Below are 20536 nucleotides of genomic sequence, written 5' to 3'. Positions count from 1 at the left end.
TACACTGTTTATGTAATGACATGTACTGACAATCATCACTTTATTATTGGCAGTACATTGTCATAATGTCTTTAGATTTTTTTTGTTTACCCTTACGACAAGTTTTAGTGTAGGCTCTTCAGATGCAGCAAATTGAGATAAGTTTGGGTAAAAACTCTGGGATATTTCTTTAAAGAGCTGCAGAAGTTTCAGTGTTTACTCATTTCCCTGCCCTAGCACACTCGATAAGTGGGAAATGAGTTAAAGGAGGAGGGCCAGGGCTGGAGCAGATTCAGTTTAGCTCTACATTGTAAGCTGCTGTGCTGAAGGAGGGCAGGAAACAGAGGGCACTAGTCAGCTTTTTTCCCTCCCTCTCTCTCTTCTTTGGCCAGGGCTGATAAGGAAAGGCAGCTGCCATGGGTCTGGCCTGTATTGTCTCTTTATTTTGGAAAGGCTAAGCTGGCGGCATCCGGAGCGGGGCAGGTACCAGCCTGACATGGGATTCCCCTCATAAAGACTCCCACTGTCACATAAAGCAGAAAAATCAGATATCAGTTAGTTTGTTTAGCGTATTCTAATTAGCTGAGCTAATTACTACAGAAACTGTTTTTTTTTTTAAGTCACAATCACACCATGTTCCCCTTCCCCATAAATTAACCCGGTCAGGTGTAGTGAAGCTCCTGTAGTTAACACCCGAGGTGCAAGGCTATCGTTGCTAAAAAACAAATTGCTAAGCTAACAGTTAGCACAGTTTGAATTGTTTCCTTCAAAATCACCACACACTCACCCCAGAGACAGCGTACAGAGTTAATCAGAAAATATATGTCATTAATTGTCAGCAGTAGTGGATCTATGACTTTTCTAAGTAAGGTGCCGTCAAGGGGCCACAATATTTATAGAGGGGTCAAGTATTTTTTTTACCAGTCACACCATGTTCAAACACTTGAATCTTACACAATAAAATATACCTACATACCTACCGTTTTTTTGCTTTTTTTTACAGTCATACGGTCAGTTCAAAACATCTTTCGTATATATGCTTTAATCTTAATGTATATTCCTGTTTGGCTCATTAGCCCCAGTAGTGAAACTATAATCTTAATGCTGTTGGATAAAGGACAGATGAGTGACAGGATAGGGACACTTCAGGGAGCCAGTCAGATTTCAGTTGGGGCTATTACCCCTGTGGTCCCGCCCCTAGAACTGCAAGTGATTGTCAGGAATCACATAGCTAACCATGTTTGTTAGAGATTACTTAACAGCCTGTACAGTTTGAGGTAAGTATATAACCATTTAACTCAGTAGGTATGTTGTTTGCCCCATGCTAATATATAGCTGCATAAGCTTCTATGCACTACAAAAATAGACAAAATATATATGTAGATTGAGACCTATATGCTAACATTTAACCAAAAAAGCACATTTTTCTTAGTACGATTTGTTAAAATCTGTATCTACTATGTATTGAGCGTTTTTTTTTTATTTACTAAATACATAGTGAGTCCCGTAGGACTTGATTTCACTGCCTTGCTCAAGATCTCTGTAGCTGAGACTGAACCTTATGACCTCTTAAAGGAACACTGAGTAATTTCAACTATCTGCCCTATGACTTCAATTATAAGTGTGTCAGAAGGTTTTCTGTTCTTTTACAAGCATTGGGAAAAATCCCAGTTATTGTCCATGGTGTGATACAGATGCAGCAGGTCAAGATTAGGCTGAAAACACTGGATTTATTCTTTAAATTAGAGTGATGAGCAGTCACAGGTTATCAGGCTTTAACTTTTCTGATTCTGTGTTTCGCAGCATACACTGTTTGTAAAAATTTTGATAGTATTTTGATGCAACCAGAGCCAACATAACAAATTAGCCCAGGATTTAATTGGTGCTTTTGCTAGTTTCTTGGTGTACAGTGTGGGCAACTGCATTTTCTGGAAACCACAAGGCCTCAGATGTAAGTTGTAAAAACTGTAACATACTGTACAGCAGGTGCTGCAAAGCTGTAAATGCAGACCTACAGCTTCGTCCAGCTTTGTTTCAGAACTCTATTCCAACAGCTGGTTGTGTTGACAGACACATTAGGAGCTTTTTATAGTATCATCTTATCCCGTGGGAACTGGAACCATGCATTATCCCTGACTGTAAGGGTAGAGAATCCCTGCATCTGTCATTCGTACACAATTCGTGAACATTAAGCATTTAATGGTTTCATTATGGGATTAAGGTACTGTTAACTGACGTTGACCATTGTGTTGTCGCCCTGTGTAATGTTTCCCTGTTGATTGAGGTCTGAAGTGCTGCTGTTTCAGTTCATAATGCCTGTATTGTTCTTCAGCACAGTGGCTGTGTGGGTGATCTCTCAATCATAGATTCCTCCACACCTCCAAAAGTGGTTCTACAAATGAAGTAATAGTGAAACTTGGAGATTTGGCGTAAATGTGCAAATGAGAGGCCAGTCTTTACACTAGGCCCCTGCCTATAATACCTTTTTTTAAATAATAAGAACTATAAAGTAATAATAAGCCAATAAGCTTTTTTGGGTCTTAAACTCTTGTATAAGTGTGTTGTAGGTCAGTGGCTCAGGTGGTTAGAGAGAATGGAGTTTTCTTTTACTAAAGTAATGAAAATCGTGAGTGTGCTTTTTTGGGTGTGCCTTACAGCATCATGCACAGTAATATCTTCATTTTAAAAATCCATATTGTGATGATAGCGGTATTCTATCTTGAAATCAGTTATTTACTGTGAAGCTGTAAGCATATTCTTTGTGTAATTGGTTATATTTGCAGTTCATATGCAGCACTAATATATATATATATATATATATATATATATATATATATATCTTTTTTTTTACTTTTACATTATTATTTTTTTATACAAAATCTTGTTTATACGATTTTTTTGTTTTTACTGAATGTGTAAAGCTAATATGCTATATAAAATGTATATAATAGTATATTCTTGAAATAATGAAAATACTGTTTTTGTTTTATTTTAAAATAATGGAATTCTGTTTCAGAGCCATGGTCATGCAGCTGATGGCCGGGATAATTCAGATAATTCACAGTGAACACTGAATTCACACACACACTGAAAGAGACATCAATATGAGGAACTGAGAGAGAAAGAGACTGACAGCTTTTTTGATTATTTATTTTTAGAGAGAGAGAGAGAGAGAAAACGGGTTGAGTGAAGAAGGAAAACAAAGACACTAAAGGGTCAAGCAGCACAGGAAGTGGGGAGAGATTCGTATGAAAGAATAAAACTTTTCCAGGCCCCGAGCCCTTTTTTTTTGGTCTCCGGGTCTCTGTTTTGCTGTTCGACACAACCCAGCCTATTGTTTAGGATGGCCGGCAGGACACAGACCAGTCCGGCTCCGGGTCAGTGGGTTTGTGTTTCATTATCTGCATGAAATGTGGGATATTCACTCAGATTATGTTTTTTTCTGTATTTTTGCAGCTGGTGTTCAGAATCGCTTAGGTGTCGTACTTTGTATGAAAATCTTTTGTTTTTTTGTCACTCTTGGCCTTTGTGGGGGGAAAAAGCTGCAGTATGTGCACTTTAACCAATCATAATGTGTTTTTACAGTGTGCTGCAAACATCCTGACCAATCACAGCTTCAGGTCAGTTTGTGGGGGTGTTTTATTGAATTAAGATTAAAGTAATTTAAGAAATGTCAAGTATCACAGTTGTAATCGTGAAAGGCTGATTACAATTCCTTTGGAAAACATTCATAATTCGATGTTGGTAAATGTTTTGTGTGGAGTATATGTTAATTTTACTGCATTTCTAATCCTTTGCTGATAAATATATAAGGCTATATTTCTGTGTTATGCTGGTCTGGGTGGATATGCGCTATTTTGGAAAATATCAGGTGTGACATAAACTAGGACTGTGTATTGGCAAAATGGACTATACAATATAGAGCATGATACATGGGTTATAGTTCAGTATATTGCAATATAATGTGACTCTGTAACCAAGGCAATATATTGAGATTATTCAAATAGATAAAAAAAATCTGCCATAGTATAAAAAAAAAAACTTTTTTCTAGTGGGCAGGCATTAAACACAACACAAAATGAACCACTGTCTGACACCACTGACATCTTTATATCTAAACTAATAATTAACAATCAATACTATATTTTACAGTATTGCATTATAGCTAATACAAAACAATATTGATATTTTCTTACACCCCTGGCAGGAGAAGGGTAAAAACTACCTTTCAATGAAAGCCAGTGTAAAAATATTTAGATTCAAATCATGTTTAAGCGTTTCTGTTGGCCAATATTTCATTAAAATGTAAAGATAAAATCTTCAAAAATCTTGTTAGATTTCATTATTAGTAAACCAATGTTTTATGTTGTGTGTTAGATGTGTAATGGTACATTTTTTTGTTGCTCTCCAATGAAAAGCAAATATCTCCAACACAGCATCTTTATAGGAGAGAGAGAGAAAACCCTCCTAGCTTTCAATGGAAGTCAATGTAAAAAGAGTTTATTTTAGGTAATTGGACAGAATTCCTGTTGGTTCATTAATCAAGAACTTTTGACACAGGGTAAAGAATAGTTTGTGTTCAAATTATGTAGTAAACCACGTTTACTTGTTACTTGTTTTTCATCGGACAGTGATGATTTATTATAAACCTTCATTTATCTGATTTAGCTATTTATAGGTATATGTTTGAGTAAAATTAAAAAACATTATTGTTTTATTCTATAAACTACGGACAACATTTCTCCCAAATGCTCCCCAAAAATATTGTCATTTTGAGCATTTCTTTGCAGAAAATGAGAAAATGGCTTAAATAACAAAATGAGATGCAGAGCTTTTAGACCTCAAATAATGCAAAGAAAACAAATTCATATTCATAAAGTTTTAAGACTTCAGAAATCAATATTTGTTTTTAATCACAGTTTTCATGCATCTTAGCTTTTTCTCCTCCACCAGAATTTAGCTTAGGTTGATGGCTTATGGTCATCCATCTTCCTCTCGATTATATTCCAGAGGTTTTTAATTTGGTAAAAGAGGTTTATTTTTTATTTTTTTCTAGAGCTGTATGCATATTTATTAGGATGAATACGGTCATTTCACAAACACACAAGTCACCTAAAAACCTTAAGGTGTGTCTGCATTCTGTTTACCTAGGAAATGGGATATTGGAGCCGGGAATGGTGACACATTTGGGTTGACAGTTTTCTAGTTGCTCATTCTGATAATTATACGCAATTTCATAACATTGAAAAGAACAGTCAGTGTCTTTAGACTATACAGGAGCTGTATTGTGAATTTAGACAAAATATATTGCACTTTGTTTAATGTCCCAGCTTTTATTATGGCGTTGTAAGAAATGTTGTTGATGATGCGTCATGCAATATTTTGTGCAACCAAACACCATGTACACACAAACTGTATAACAACTGTATAACTGTATACTACTGTTGATGTGCAGTAGTAAATAATGTGCAGTGCATGTCTTATTCACACAAGTTACCCTCAACTTAGTCAGATTACAAATTTACTCACTAAATATTATTACTTTTCATGTTTACACATCATCTAAAGTCTAAAGTTCAGCTGTTTTAAGAGATTGTTTACTAATCGACTAATCAAAAAAAATAAATCAGATTAGTCACCTACCAAATTAATAATCATTAGTTGCAGCCCTAGCTGTGCAGTATTGTGTATAAAATGTTTAAAATTTAATCTCAGGCAGTTCTCCATTTCTTAATTTCCACATCCTACCACTTCCTTCTTTATATTATACTTTACCACTAGATAAAATTAAATGTGCCAGAACTATAAAAACACAATTTGCTTCCTTAAAGAAGCTAATAGTGAATGATTAAATATTGTAATGTATTCATTTACATAAATGCAGTGGTGTAAGTGTGAAGACGTTCTAAAAATTCTAAAAACTTCCTTGTTGTTTGAAGATGCTCCTTATATTAATAGAATATACAGTTATCAGCCATAACATTACCATTAACATTTTACCAGCTGAAGTGAAAAGCTGACATATTGACATACAGAAATGGAAAATAAATAAATAAATAACAAAAAAAGATGCAGAGCATTCAGACTTTAAATAATGCAAAGAAAACAAGTTCATATTTATAAAGTTTTAAGAGTTCAGAAATCAATATTTGGTTGAATAACCCTGGTTTTTAACCCAGTTTTTCACGCATCTTGGCATGTTCTCCTCCACCAGTCTTACACACTGCTTTTGGAAAACTTTATGCCACTCCTGGTGCAAAAAGTAAAGTAGTTCAACTTGCTTTGATGGCTTGTGATCATCCATCTTCCTCTTTATTATATTCCAGAGGTTTTCAATTTGGTACAATTAAATAAACTGATAACTTTTAAGTGGTCTCTTATTTTTTCACATAGCTGTATTAGGCAGAAAGAGAAGTAATTTCTTGACGGTGTGTCCAAAGAGAAAAAATAGCAAGCTGAGATACTTTACCAAAAACCTAACTGTGATTTGCTAGATGACTGGGTCTCAGAGCATGTGGTCCGAGAATGGATGATTGGGGATCTGGCAGCAGGTTCATAGGCACCCAGGGCTACTTGTTGTTGTGATCCACAGAAGTCCCTCCCACTTCACAACTGATATAAAGGACATAAAGTATCTGCTGCCAGTGACTTGGTGTTGGATACCACAGACTGACCTCTATTTAGGGGTCTTGAGTAGTCAGAGCTGTTGTGGTCGGCACCAGGAGGACTTACTCTGATCGGTGTACTGCTTTATAATGTGAGATGCCATTACATGCCCATGCCAGGGTTTTATGCATGCAGTACTGCATAACATGTTATACATGGAGCAGCCATAACATTAAAACCACTGACTTGTAAGGTACCTACTTAAGGTGTGTCGAGAAATGAAAACTAGTGATACTGTTTGTAAATGGCTGGGATTTTCCTTGGATTTGAAACCTGCAGGAATCTGTATCTGTCCAGGAGGACTGTTGAAGACCACCACCGATACGGGCTGACACTATTGCTAGTTAAACATCAGCTCAGGCCTGACTCGCTGACAGAGCCTGAGCTGTCCATCAGGTTAATTGGTCACAGTTTGGGTTAATACGTGACCTATTATATATATATTTTTGTTAGCTTTGTGGCATTAAATGGCACATCATGTAAGAGAAGTGAACCACCTTTGCTGGGTTTTGCTCAGCAAAACATTTTAAAGAGATGCTAATGTGGAGGTTCTAAAGTTACTATAGTAAAAACAACATTATTGTCTTATCAGTTTTTTTATTGTCTTATCTTATCATTATTGTCTTATATATTTTTTTTAGAAGGACTGAGTGAATCAGTGGTGTAGAAATGTGTGAATAGGTGGGTAAAGTACAGTATGCACACTAAGTAGCCACTTTGGTTATTTAATCAAATATTTTTTTATTTTATTTTTTATTTTAGCTTTTATTTGAGCTAAACTTCCGATAAGATGCTGTTGAATGTGATATATTGGCTCAGATAACGCTAATTAACCACAGCTATTAACAAATGTTGTGTCCATACATGCACGGTCATAGTTACCATTCACTCTGTTTACTAAGTGCGCTGCACATCCTATTGAAAAAACTGTGTTTAAAATTTCAGCATTCTGTGTTAAAGCAGCTTTACACTGCACATATATATGTGTGCTGGAACACAGAATCTTTATACTATATTTATATATTTTTTGCTCACACGTCAGACAGCTCTGACCAATCAGAGGTCACAGTGTGCTCATGTGGTTTATTGGAGCACATTGTAGTGTGTTTAGGTTTTTGCCTGTGTGAAACCAAATCAAACAGTGAGATTCACAATTCACATCCCCTTTGCTTGAGCATACTGGCCGGGGTTCAGCCTTACCACTTACAAGATAATACCTCACCATGTACACATTTGTTGGCCTTCCCAAGCTGTTCTTCAAGGTTAAACCTAATGATCAATATACATACTGCTATTCCTTATTATAAAAATAATAATTATAATTACAAGACAAAAAAATATATTGGTGGTCCTATAACTAATTTCAGTAATAGTTAACCTGATTAATCACACATCTCAGATACAGTGATTTGTCATATAGCCATATTGGCCAGGACTTGTTTGATTACTGACGTGTGCTGCTTTAGTTTTTATGACAGGCTCACATTGCAACACTGCATTTAGATTTTCATCACAGATTACCTACGTAAACACAAGCTCAAACCCATCAATTACTGTGTCAACACAAAGACTAATGTCTAATAAGACTGTGCCCACTGTGCCTACAAAAAAAAGAAACATAACGCTTCGCAGATGAGACATTAGCCAAGCATTACCCATTATAAACTAGACTCAGAACGTCATGAGAGCCTCACCACACATTAAAAATCCAAGACAGCAGCATCCACACATAAACAGTAGGAAAAGCTCCCGCATTTTACAGATTATTAGCATTTCTGTGTGTTTTGTGTGTCAGTAAATCAGTTGTACCCACAGCGCTGTTTAACTTCTTTTTATAGATATGTTTTCATAGTGTTTGGATTTGTGAAATACTGCATAATGTTTCTTTATTAACTGGAATTACTATTTTAAACCTAAAACTTAAAAAAAGGGAGGAATTTTGGTTGGATTTGTCGTAAAACACCAGTAAAAAATTGTCAAACTCGTTGTGGAAGTGGAACTGTTTTGAAATAGTGGTCATTTACATGAATGTTTAACTGGAACTCCATTAACTCAAGCTCAAATCCATCATTTACTCTATCAACAAAAAGACTAATGTTAAATAACACTGTGTTCACATTGCAGAAAAACGTGTTGCAGATATAATTTGATACACTGTGAGGACAAAAGTATTGGGACACCTACTCGTGCTAAAATCGTGTAAAAGAGTGTATCAGTGTATGCTGAGTTTGCTGGAATCACATATACTAATGTACACTGACATGCCAAAAATCATAAGATATCAAGTGTATTTGTATATGAAATGTGTGTATGTATATTGATAATTAGCCTAAAATTAACCTTGCAGAACTGCTTGTATAAGTTGTGGGGTGTTATCTTGTGTGCCATGTCAAACTGTGGCCAGCGTGCTCATAGCAATGCGACTTGAATGATACAGTCCACAGTGTCGCACATGTACTGGAAATACGACATGGTAGACATTACCACCCACAGTGCACAGTGCAGTGGGTGGTAATGATCGTAAGGGGTGACTTCTTCGAACAGACGGTGATTCTGGCAGAAATCGCACCCACATTCAATGATTTAGTTCAGGAGGCTCGACACACTTATCCCACAGGTCAGTGCAGCATTCTTTAGCTTCCATGGGACATGCCAAATGTCATGGGACACTATATCACATGTGGCAGGCAGTCAAACAGTCCTTTTAGCTTCTTACTGACCAACAATGACTTTCTAGCTACTACTCAAAGAAGGGAAGACAAATATTGCGATTGAAAGTCGTGTGTTGTGCAAATGTCCGCAAATATCGTGATAGCCCATCCCTGCATAGGTGATGCAAGCTGTGGTTTTTAAATCATGAGACTGCAGAGGAGAAAAAAACACAAAACAACAATCTGGCTTTGCAGAACTGTAAGATGCTGAGAGTCTGTGTCTCTTTTCTCATACTTCTGTCTCTTGTACTTTGTGTCTCTCTCTCTCTCTCTCGCTCTCTCTCTGTCTCTCTCTCTCTCTCTCTCTCTCTCTCTCTCTCTCTCTCTCTCCGGGTCGTGGGTGGGGGCAGAATTCCGGCAGGGTGGGGGCTTTCCCCTGGAAGAAGGAGGGCTTTGTCTCTCTGGGGAGAAACACACACACACAGACTGTCTGGCAACCTCTATGCGTACACACACACACTGAAGGAAGGGGGAGTAATCACACAGAGAGAATGTTGAAAGGTTACGGAGAGAAAGAGAGAGAAGCGGAGAAAGAGAAAGAATATGGTCAGAGAATGGAAGAAGAAAAGAGGAAGGCATTAGAGTAGCGAAAGGATAAAGGACGAGAAGCGCGAGAGCGGAAAGAGAGAATGACAGAAGGGAGAGAATGACAGTAGGGAAGAGTCACATGGGGACGACTTTTTTTTTTTTTTTTATACACGACTGTGTCTGGAGTCTCGCACAATAACAGCCGAAATTCATTAGCTAGGAAAATGAATCTGTGTGGTTATATTGGAGCACTGGGAGCACTGGGAATGTTTTGCTCTCTAAAGTTATTAAAGTTCAGATAATTTACTGTTTTCCCTCCTAGCCAATCCGTGAAAGCATGTGTGGTATCTGAAGTTTGCTTTTTTTTATTTAGCTCTGTAGCTGTGAGACTACTGTAGCTAAGTAATGGAAGCACTGCCTAAAACAAATCACAAACCATGTTGAGTAGTTAAATAATCTCAAATAGACTTGTTTATGATTTCTGTATAACACCATCTGTTTGGTTGGTATATATTGGGAGGGGCACAATGCTGCAGCCGTTATCTATGTGTAATTCATTTGTAAAGAGGCTTGGGCAAACATAGAGCTATTTAAACTAAGCACTTTGTGGTTTTATAAGCACTGTCTTATAGTTATCTCTATGTTCATCTAACATGCTAACACAAGCCAAGAAGAATAAGTTAGCATGTTTTAGGCAGTTGTTCTTTCTGTGTATACTTAAGATTCCTCTAAGAGTCATTAAATTATGGCTCCAATATGCACGATTCGTCTATTAAAAGTAATGCGGCGTTCCATTTTTTAATTGGATATCAGAGTTTCCTAGTTCTAAACAATTTTTTTTTTTTTTCTGGAACGGCCTCACAGTCAGATATTCTACTCAGGATGTCATGAGAGCCTCACCAACCACAAATTCAAAATCCAAGATGGCTGCTCCCACACATAAAAAGTAGTAAAAGCTCCAGGATTATATAGTTTATTAGCATCTAACCTATGTGTGTGTTGTGTGTCATTAAATCAGTTGTACCCACAGTACTGTTCAACTTCTTTTTATAGGCATGTTTGCATAGTGTTTGGATACGCAAAATACTGCATAATGCTTTAATATTAACTGGAATCACTAACCATTTTATCTTGAGACCTAAAAAGGGGAATTTTGCTTGGATTTCCCGTAAAAAAAAACACCAGTAAAAGATTGTCAAACCTATTGTGGAAATGGAAATGTTTTAGAACAGTGGTCAGTTACATGAATGTTTAACTGGAACGCCGTCCACTGAAGTTTGAAATCATTCCCAGGTCCAGCATCACACTTCTGAAGTAAAAGAACGCAGCTTAAGATCAGGACAGTGAGGAATAAATATTATAAGGGATTAGAAGCTATCAGATACAAGAAGGTATCAGATACAGAGGACCTCTCTATAGCTCAAAGGAAGTTCTTTAAAAAACACTGATTAAAAGAAGAAGTTAATTTTACGCATAACTTATTTAGCAATGGATATAATCTGTAGATTTGTTTTTTATGTTTATCAATTAACTTCTCACAAGTTCACAGTTTTTAGGAACCCAACATAATGTAACTCCTGTTAGCTCACCCGAAAACTGACCCTTAGCATTTATTTTTTATCCTAAGACTTTAGATTGATGGCATTGCATTTATTCTTATAATTGAACACAATTTCAAAACATTTTCCAAAAATTTCCTAAAGGCTCTGTTACCCAATTGCAATTCGGAAATTCTAACATTTAAGGTAGTCTGCCTTAAGAACCATATTTTTATTGATTTATTTGATTAATTGAATTTCGTCCTCCGGACTCCATAACAAAGCCGACAGGACGAGCCCAATCCGACTCGCTCAATAAACTGTTATTGTGAGACCAGGCCCGATTTAAACCAGACATTTTTTTAGTAAGTAGAGCATTAAAACTGAGCTTTTAAAAACCATTTTCGGGCTGTTTGAAATAGCAAAATCTGTTCAGAATGATGTCAATTAACATTGCAACACTGAAGAAGCACAGACCTTTTATTTAAGAAGAAAAAAAATATTAAGAACAGCAGCACACAGCACTGCAAGTCGACTGCTTCTAAAACACTCAGTTAGCCTGATGCAAACGTGTGAGGTAAAATCTCCCACAGAGTCTTAGCTACATTAGCCTTGCAGCTCCAAAATGAGCACAAATAAGCTAACTGACAGTAAGAGATGAAACTGTGCACTTTCAAATTTTTGGTTAAACTTTTTTTCAGCTAAATCATTGCTGCCATTGCTGGTTGATATTTAATTTGGTGAAATGCTACACATCTATTGTTCAGCTGATAGCGATAAGTGTGTTGTAAGAATAAGGTCAGTCTTTAGCTCCTAAAGTGCCTCAGGCTGTGTTGTGTCTTGCTGCGTCGCAAGAGTTCAGCTTAGTGAAATCCCTGTTTATGAAACTATCAACAAACAACAAAACACAGGCTGTTGTCTGGGTTACCATCTCTTGCGGCGCTGGTGTATGGCTGTTTTAACGTGGGGCGTGCTTCTCATTTCTCTTCTTTGTTTCTTTATTCCTCTGGAGGCCTCTGGACCTCGACCACATCTAAAAAACATCTTTCTGGACCTGAGCCCAACAGATATAGTTGAAGTGAATGGTGGAAGTATAATTGTACAGTATTTAGAGTTTCTGAGGCCACAACGTAAAACTAAAGGGCTGCCTAAGCCTCAGTGCACTTATAGCATCCTCTCATGTTGTGGTTTTGCTGTTTCAGCTGGTGAACGGGTGCAGTTGCCTGTAAGTTTTGTTTTTGTCATATTCTTTGACTTTTCTTGCTTCACTGAGTGCACACTCGATCAGGCGTGCTGTCAATAGTAGTGTTGGCAAAATGGAAAATGTAATGTTAGGTGCATAAATCAGGTTTTATCATTTGCATGATTGGTGGTATATAATCTACATATCTAAAGAATGTACCATAATAAAAAATATCATTTTTTAAACCTTTTCCACTTTAAGGAGTCACATAGCCACTGCCACTAACACAACATCATCACAGCTAAGCATGGTGGGTCTTGGTGGGTACAAACCAATGAATCTATGTGTGGCTGCACTGTGGTCAGTGCAAAGATAAATGATTTTTCATTATCTGTCACAAGTTCAGAAGGCCTGGTGTCATGGTGTGGGGTGCAGTTCTGTATAATGATGCCAGTGAACTAATAATTAAACTGGTCCGCTGTACCAACAGGACAGTGCTCCTCCACATACTGCTGTCATTTCAACACTCTGTCCTTCTCTAAATCTGCAAAAGTACTCAAGCTCCATGCGATGGATTATCACATGACACTATTAGGAACCTTCACAGCTACATTTACATTGACATCTAAATACATTTCACTTAATGTTGTTCCTGGTAACCTGTAGCTTCCTTCATAATAATAAGTTTATTTATAAGGTTATATAAGGTTAGAATTACATCTTATTTTTAAACTCACACTATTGTTTGGGGAAATTTTTTTAATCATTATATTTATTATCAGTTCCTACGAGTTCTGTATCTCAGACTACTACCTATTTCTGCTTACTTTCATTAAAGTCTTGGTCTTTATATTAGCATCATGCTGTTACAGTAGGTGGTATAGGCCTGGGGTTGTAGGTAGTTTTGATCTTCTCTGAATGTGTGTTTGTAGTGACTGTGAGGGTTTTCTCTTGGGTTTCCTCCCACCTTCCAGAAGCATACAGTAGGTCTTGGGGTATTCCTTCCTTGCACTCTAGGAAGGTCCATGGCCCACCACAACCCTAACCAGGAATAAGCCAATGAATGAAAATAAATTAATGAATTAAAATGAATTAAAATAAAATGTGTGTTTGTGTGTGTTTGTGTGTGTGTGTGTGTGTGTGTGTGTGTGTGTGTGTGTGTGTGTGTGTGTGTGTGAACTCGCAGTGGCCCTGCTTTCCACCACAGGAGGAACAGTGTTAGACACAGACATGCTGACTCTGCACAGTGTGGGTGTGGCTTTCGGCCTGCTTTTTTTGTTCAAGCATCGCTCAGATGCAGTATTGACAGTTATTTACGTGTTGCATTAAAATGTGTACAGAATTCAGAACTGCTCAGTGTAAGATGATAGTATTAATATTTAGTGTTTAGAAGCCTTTCCCATTAAATTTACTGCAGTATTTCCACAACACCCAATGGAAACTTTTGTCATTTGTAACAAGACAAAAGACAAAGGTTTTGTGACTTTGGCAGAAATCACATCCACATTCAGTGCTGGAGGCCCAGCGTGCATATCCCACAACTCAGTGCAGAGATATTTTGCTTCCATTCCTCTATGAAAAAAAAACAACTAAAATCTGCAGCTTTACATTCTTTAGATACACCCTAAATGAATGAGGGGTTTATCAACACAACTGTCAACAACTACTAGTGGGTAATTCCAACTCAAAAACTGTTAGCGCCAAGCCTGGCGATGACTACCATTTGCATTGTAGCCGGCTGCTGTGTCTTTTAGCATTGCCACTTTTAACCAGGTTGAGCTCGGCTTTTAGTATTGTAGCTAACACACTCCAAGCATGCTGAGGCCACCTAGTAGTTTTGCATCTGACCCACTGTTAACATTGAGGCTAACACACTTTTCTGGGCTTCATAACACAGCTTCAGAATAACCTACAGGCTAGCATCTTACCAAAGTGTGCTCCAATGTGGAGTGGTTGACCTGTCAACAACTATCTGCAAGTAATCCAGCTAAACTTACTTCTTTTCAGACATTCAATCCAAGACATTCTGTTTATTATTATTTATTGTGACATACTGTCATTCCTTAATCACATGATACAATACTAGTCCCAAATAATATTGAAAACTCCAGTGTCCCATATCTGCTTTCAACTATTTTAAATGAAAGTATTGATTCAGCTCTTATTATTCCTCCACATCAATCCAGTGGGAGCGCTTTCGTCCTCTGGCAGGACCGCCCCTTCATTGTATCTGTGCCCCATTGTGCTGTGTCCACTCAGAGCTGACCCTGAGAATAGTGCTGGGCCAAAACTGTGGGCAGAAAAGGAGCGGGGGATTATTTTCTGTCCTCTTTTGAGGAACGAGAAGAGCTGATTTGCGTCACGTCCTGTGGAGGAGGTCACAAGAAACAGGCTGATGGAAACCACCACGATGTGTGTCTCTGTGTGTGTGTGTGTGTGTGTGTGCGTGTGGCATAACTCTATGTTTCTTTACCATCCCATTGGCTTGGTTGTGGTTGCTGGCAGCAGACAGCAGGCTTAAGGTGTGGGCTGGGCAGGATCTAGTGCTGGAGAGCAAAAGAGACAGAGAGAGAGAAAGACACAGTGAGCTCTGCGTGTGTTCTGCACATAAAACAGGAAGGAGCTAAGACCTGTTTCACTTCTTACTAAGGCAGCATGTTTCGCTGTGTGTGTTCAACCTGGATTCCACTTAGTCGACACTTAAAATGATCAATGTTCAATAAATAAGTACGATTATTATTAAAAACTCTGCATTCTGCATTTTCCCACGTGCATGTTTGGTTATGTTCCACAAACAAAAAATATTTTATTAAATTTGTTACAATAATTTCCAGCCTATTGATTCTGCTTTTTTTTTATATACAGCTCTTGAAAAAATAGCAGTGTATTCAGTTCATTCATCAGTTCATTGTGAATAATGTGATGAATAAGACAAGATGATTCCTTATAGCCAGAAATATATCTGTTTATACAAGTCTATGGATATTTTTACAGTGACTGTAAGCTGGTTTTAGCTAATCAGAATTTAGAAATGTACATATCCATATGTGAGAGTCACAAGCTACAGTATAAAGGACTGTTTTCTGAGACTGAGTTTAGTTATCAGTACTAGTGCAGTATTAGTTCTGGAGTTTATGACTGATTAAAACAGATGTAAGTAAGCATGTGTTGGTTGTTGACAGCTTAAGATAAGTGTTTTGTTTTTTTGTGTGTGGTGCACTGTTGGACTTGTTGACGTTGTAGGTAGAGCTGTGCTGTGCTGTGCTGTGCTGTGCGTGCGTGTGTGCATGTTGTGCAGGAAAAGGGTTGGCAGAGATGCAATGCTGTTTTCCCCATTCTCTCAACTCTCGCGACACATTCTGCTGTGACGTCTTACACACACACTTCTGCTTTCCTGCCAACAAAGAGGAAGTGAGAGAACGAGTGAGCAAGCATGAGAGAGAGAGAGAGAGAGAGAGAGAGAGAGAGATGTAGTGGTTAGAGGTGGAGCCTGAGGAATTGTGACAGAGAGACAGTAGTGACTGAATGAGAGAGAGAATGAGTACCTTATACTAGACACTTTATTGAAAACCCCTACCTTGTATTTCACCTCAGCTAACCCTTTATTAGAACCCCCTACCTTACATTTCTACCCACTGGCCACTTTATTAGAACCCCCTACCTTACATTTCTACCCACTGGCCACTTTATTAGAACCCCCTACCTTACATTTCTACCCACTGGCCACTTTATTAGAAACCCTTACCTTACATTTCTACCCACTGGCCACTTTATTAGAACCCCCTACCTTACATTTCTACACATTGGCCACTTTATTAGAACCCCCTACCTTACATTTCTACCCATTGGCCACTTTATTAGAAACCCTTACCTTACATTTCTACCCACTGGCCACTTTATTAGAACCCCCTACCTTACATTTCTACCCACTGGCCACTTTATTAGAAACCCTTACCTTACATTTCTACCCACTGGCCACTTTATTAGAACCCCCTACCTTACATTTCTACCCACTGGCCACTTTATTAGAAACCCTTACCTTACATTTCTACCCACTGGCCACTTTATTAGAACCCCCTACCTTACATTTCTACCCATTGGCCACTTTATTAGAAACCCTTACCTTACATTTCTACCCACTGGCCACTTTATTAGAACCCCCTACCTTACATTTCTACCCACTGGCCACTTTATTAGAAACCCCTACCTTGTACTTCCTTTAACTAGCTTCTTTATTTAGGGTGCTATATAAACTGACTTTTTTAATTACATTTCAGATTTTTTATACTGAAAATATTAAAGTCTTCTTTTCTGTGCATTACAGACAGAAAAGGTCAGTGTAACGTTTAGCAGTTTAATTTTCTGACCGTATAAATATAAATTGATATACATAATATACACAATTCAATACATATTTTTTTCCATTCAGTATAGTAAAGAAGAAATGGGTTTTCATACAAATTATAAATCATTTAGTTTTTCATTTTAGCCTTTTGCAAACAAAATTTTAAAAATATGAAAAGTTGAATCTTCTCTCTTTTTTTAACACAGATCTAATGGTATTACCCAACTTGCAAAATGCAAAGATGAAAAAATCAGAAAATAAAGAAAATATTGTTTTTTCATTTTTCCTGAAATTCCAATTGTGAAGGGCAGCGATAAAAAATTAAAATTGGAAAAATGGTTGGAAACGTATTTATTGTACACTGTACGCTCCCTGTAATGAACTTCAGTTAGTAACAGATAGTGTAATACTGTATATCTCTTACAATACTAGATTAATTTATTATAGCTGCAGCTTTACTCACCGAAACATCTCTTAATTTTTTTTAACACAGATCTGATGGTATTATCCAGCTTGCAGAATGCAAAGATGGAAAAATCAGAAAATAAAGAAAAGATTATTCTTCCTGAAATTCCAATTGTGAGGGGCAGAGATGAAAAAATGAAAATTGGAAAAATGGTTGGAAACTTATTTATTGTACACTGTACTACATCAGAAAAAAAAAAATCAATTTTTAGATGCAATTGTCTATTTTTGCATTTAGCCTCTAACGCATAGAAATTCAATTAATACACGTTACACTTACCGGAAAACAGTATTCATTATTTTTAATTACAGGAGGAAATTCAGGTCTGATAGTTTTAATACAGTTGCTCTGGGGACTTTTAATTTGGCTGATTAGCGATAATGACTAACAGCTGCCAGGCGACGCTCTCGGGTAGCGGGCGCTGCTAACTGTACTCTGAGCTGAATTAAATGCGGAATTTTAGTATCAGAAGGATGTTACTGTGCTGGATATATATGGTAAGTTCTGGGTTTTAATACGATATGTGTATTATGGCTGTAGTTCACTCCGGTCTTTAGTTATTAAACTTTGAATGCCGAAATGCAGCTAGCGGCTCAATGCTAATAAACAGGCGAACTCAGCAGTGAGGACTAGAGGGTGTTAGCCTGGATGCTAACTGTATTTTGGGCTGAATTAATCGCTGTTTTTTATGTGAGAGTGATGTTACTGGGCTGGTTAGATAGTGTAAGCTCTGCTGATTAATCTGATATGTGTGTTATATCTGTACATTACTCTGCTCTTCAGTTATAAGGAATAAAGTAAAAGGATACAGCTCTTTTTACAGTGTTTAATTTTCAAGTTCAAGTCCAGTAGTTTTAATTGTCAGTACTGCAGATGTAACTACAGGTCATAGAGAGGAATTAAATTACCCTACTCTCCTTCCCAAAGTTACAACAAGTACAGCTAAATAAAATTATTAATAATATCAGAATAAAGTCGACACTAAATGTACAATACAACAAGGTCACAGATATAATTAGACATACATGGAACAACAGACACAAGACAGTAGTGCAGTATCCCTTTCAGACCCTGCATTATTTACAATGAACATCATGTATTTTCTATATTTTTTAATGTTTTGTTGCACATGACACTGTTTGAGAGCTGTTGCTCATCAGAATAGACCACGAACCAGCCAATAAAAAAGTTTATAAACTAACGAAACATTCAATTTTTGGGCTGTTTTAGGCCGTTGAGGGAAAGTAACAGCTATTTTTTACTAATTAAATGTAATTTACAACACTTTTTAATCTTTTTACTGTTTAGGGGTGGTTTACGAAAAAAAAAAAAAAAAAAACACAATATAAAATATATAATATTGCACACATGCTTCCAATGCAATAAGAATATTTTCTTTAAATATATTTGATTTAATTGGACCTATTTGCTGTATAGATTTTATTATTTTTTGTGGGTCAATCTTTTTATTGTCTGTTTTGCGTTGACATTGAACGTTAGGGAGCAGAATAATATTACTGCAGTAAGTTCCATTGCTCAGGTACACAGAATATGTAATACATACACTTCACAAATTAAATAAGTTAATTGTAAAGTATAACTGAAAAGTAAAAGTGGAAAAGAAAGAAGTGCATTCAGTTCTTTAAAGGGGTTTAGTCTGAAGATGTGGAGCTCTAAAGCAGGGGGTTTTGTTGTCACTGTGTGTATAAAACATGATTATAATGTTATTACGTCTGTGTATTGGCAAGAACCTACCAATAAGATACTTCACACAGGTACTTGTTCTTGTTTCCAGATTTCATAATGAATGAACCAACATAAATGCTTCTTATATTACATTTTATATTTTGCTGTAAATTTGCCGTTTTGGAGATGAGCTTTTTCTGTGTGTTGTTATTTATTTGTAACAGTAACAATAACAAATTATTTCCCTCTGTTTTTCAGTCCTGCTGGCTCAGCCGATAGAGATAGATGGTATTGAGGGTAAAACTCTGAAGATCACGGATTTCGGACTGGCCCGAGAGTGGCACAAGACCACCAAGATGAGCACGGCTGGCACCTACGCCTGGATGGCACCAGAAGTCATCAAATCCTCAACCTTCTCCAAGGGCAGTGATGTATGGAGGTAGGGCCGCTTCTAACAACATAACAATAATAACTTTGCAACCACCTAGAATACCATAGCAACTGCCTAGCAACCACTTAGTAAAACGACATAGTAGCCACCTATCAACACTTGTGATAGACCTATTGCGGATGTTGTCTTTTAGTCAGAAGGTTGTCTGTTTACTGCTGTCTAGATGCGTAAATAGCTACAGTAGCCTCTTATGACTAGATTTGTTTTCACTGATTAACTATGTAGGCAAATAATTTACTACGTTTGATTTGTCTCCAAATTATCACTTCAAAGTGACTTATGTTTTTATTCAGATTTTAACTACAGTATTATTTAATGAGGGGAAGTCCTGGTGAAAATGGTAATAACTGTGTTGCTGTGTGTTTCCTCCACACTCACTAGAAATAACTAAGTTTAGACAAACACACACACACACACACAAATGCTCAGTCTTGTTGTTACCTGCAGCTGGTGAGTTAAACAATACTGCTCTTATCCCGACTTGGACAGAGTGGGAGGGCAACACACACACACACACAGTAAATCACAGCAGCATAATAACACAAACTCAACACACACACACTGAACAATAGGCACTTGTGTGCCCTGGGACACATCAGTCCACTCACTTAACCTGCGATCACTCAGTCTGTCGTTAGATCTGAATCACTTCACCAACAAAAATACCTTCACACACACACACACCCTCTGTAACATTATAAAAGAATTACCTTTCCCTGTCTGGGAATCTGCCCCATAGCTTCCAGGTATAAGTAGTACTGTGTGCATAAAAAAAAAAAACTGATGCAAGTAAAACAGTGCTGTTCATTTTTGGTGTCTGTTCATCCATCCATCCATCTTTTTGCCTATTTGTCCATTTGTACTTCCATTTATTCATATCTCCATTAGCTTTTTCTTTTTATTAGTTTATCCATTTTCAGTGTTTTCATCCATGAGTTAATCTATCCGTCTGTTTTAACATTTATTTATCTGCAATTCCATTG

General features: G+C 37.1%; 1 protein-coding gene across 1 annotated transcript in view; it reads left to right on the top strand.

The window, feature by feature from the left end:
- The window catches only part of LOC103031091 (mitogen-activated protein kinase kinase kinase 11), a 48227-nt gene that overhangs the window by 11506 nt on the left and 16185 nt on the right, over positions 1-20536 (top strand). The window contains exon 2 of the mRNA XM_049472609.1: positions 19361-19541. Coding sequence (XP_049328566.1) covers positions 19361-19541 — 181 coding nt within the window. The remainder of the gene's footprint in view (positions 1-19360; positions 19542-20536) is intronic.

The sequence above is a fragment of the Astyanax mexicanus genome, chromosome 25 (genome assembly GCF_023375975.1).
Source record: "Astyanax mexicanus isolate ESR-SI-001 chromosome 25, AstMex3_surface, whole genome shotgun sequence".
NCBI classification, from domain to species: Eukaryota; Metazoa; Chordata; class Actinopteri; order Characiformes; family Acestrorhamphidae; genus Astyanax; species Astyanax mexicanus.
Note: the sequence above shows the minus strand (reverse complement) of the source record. Positions and strands in the feature narration are given on the sequence as shown.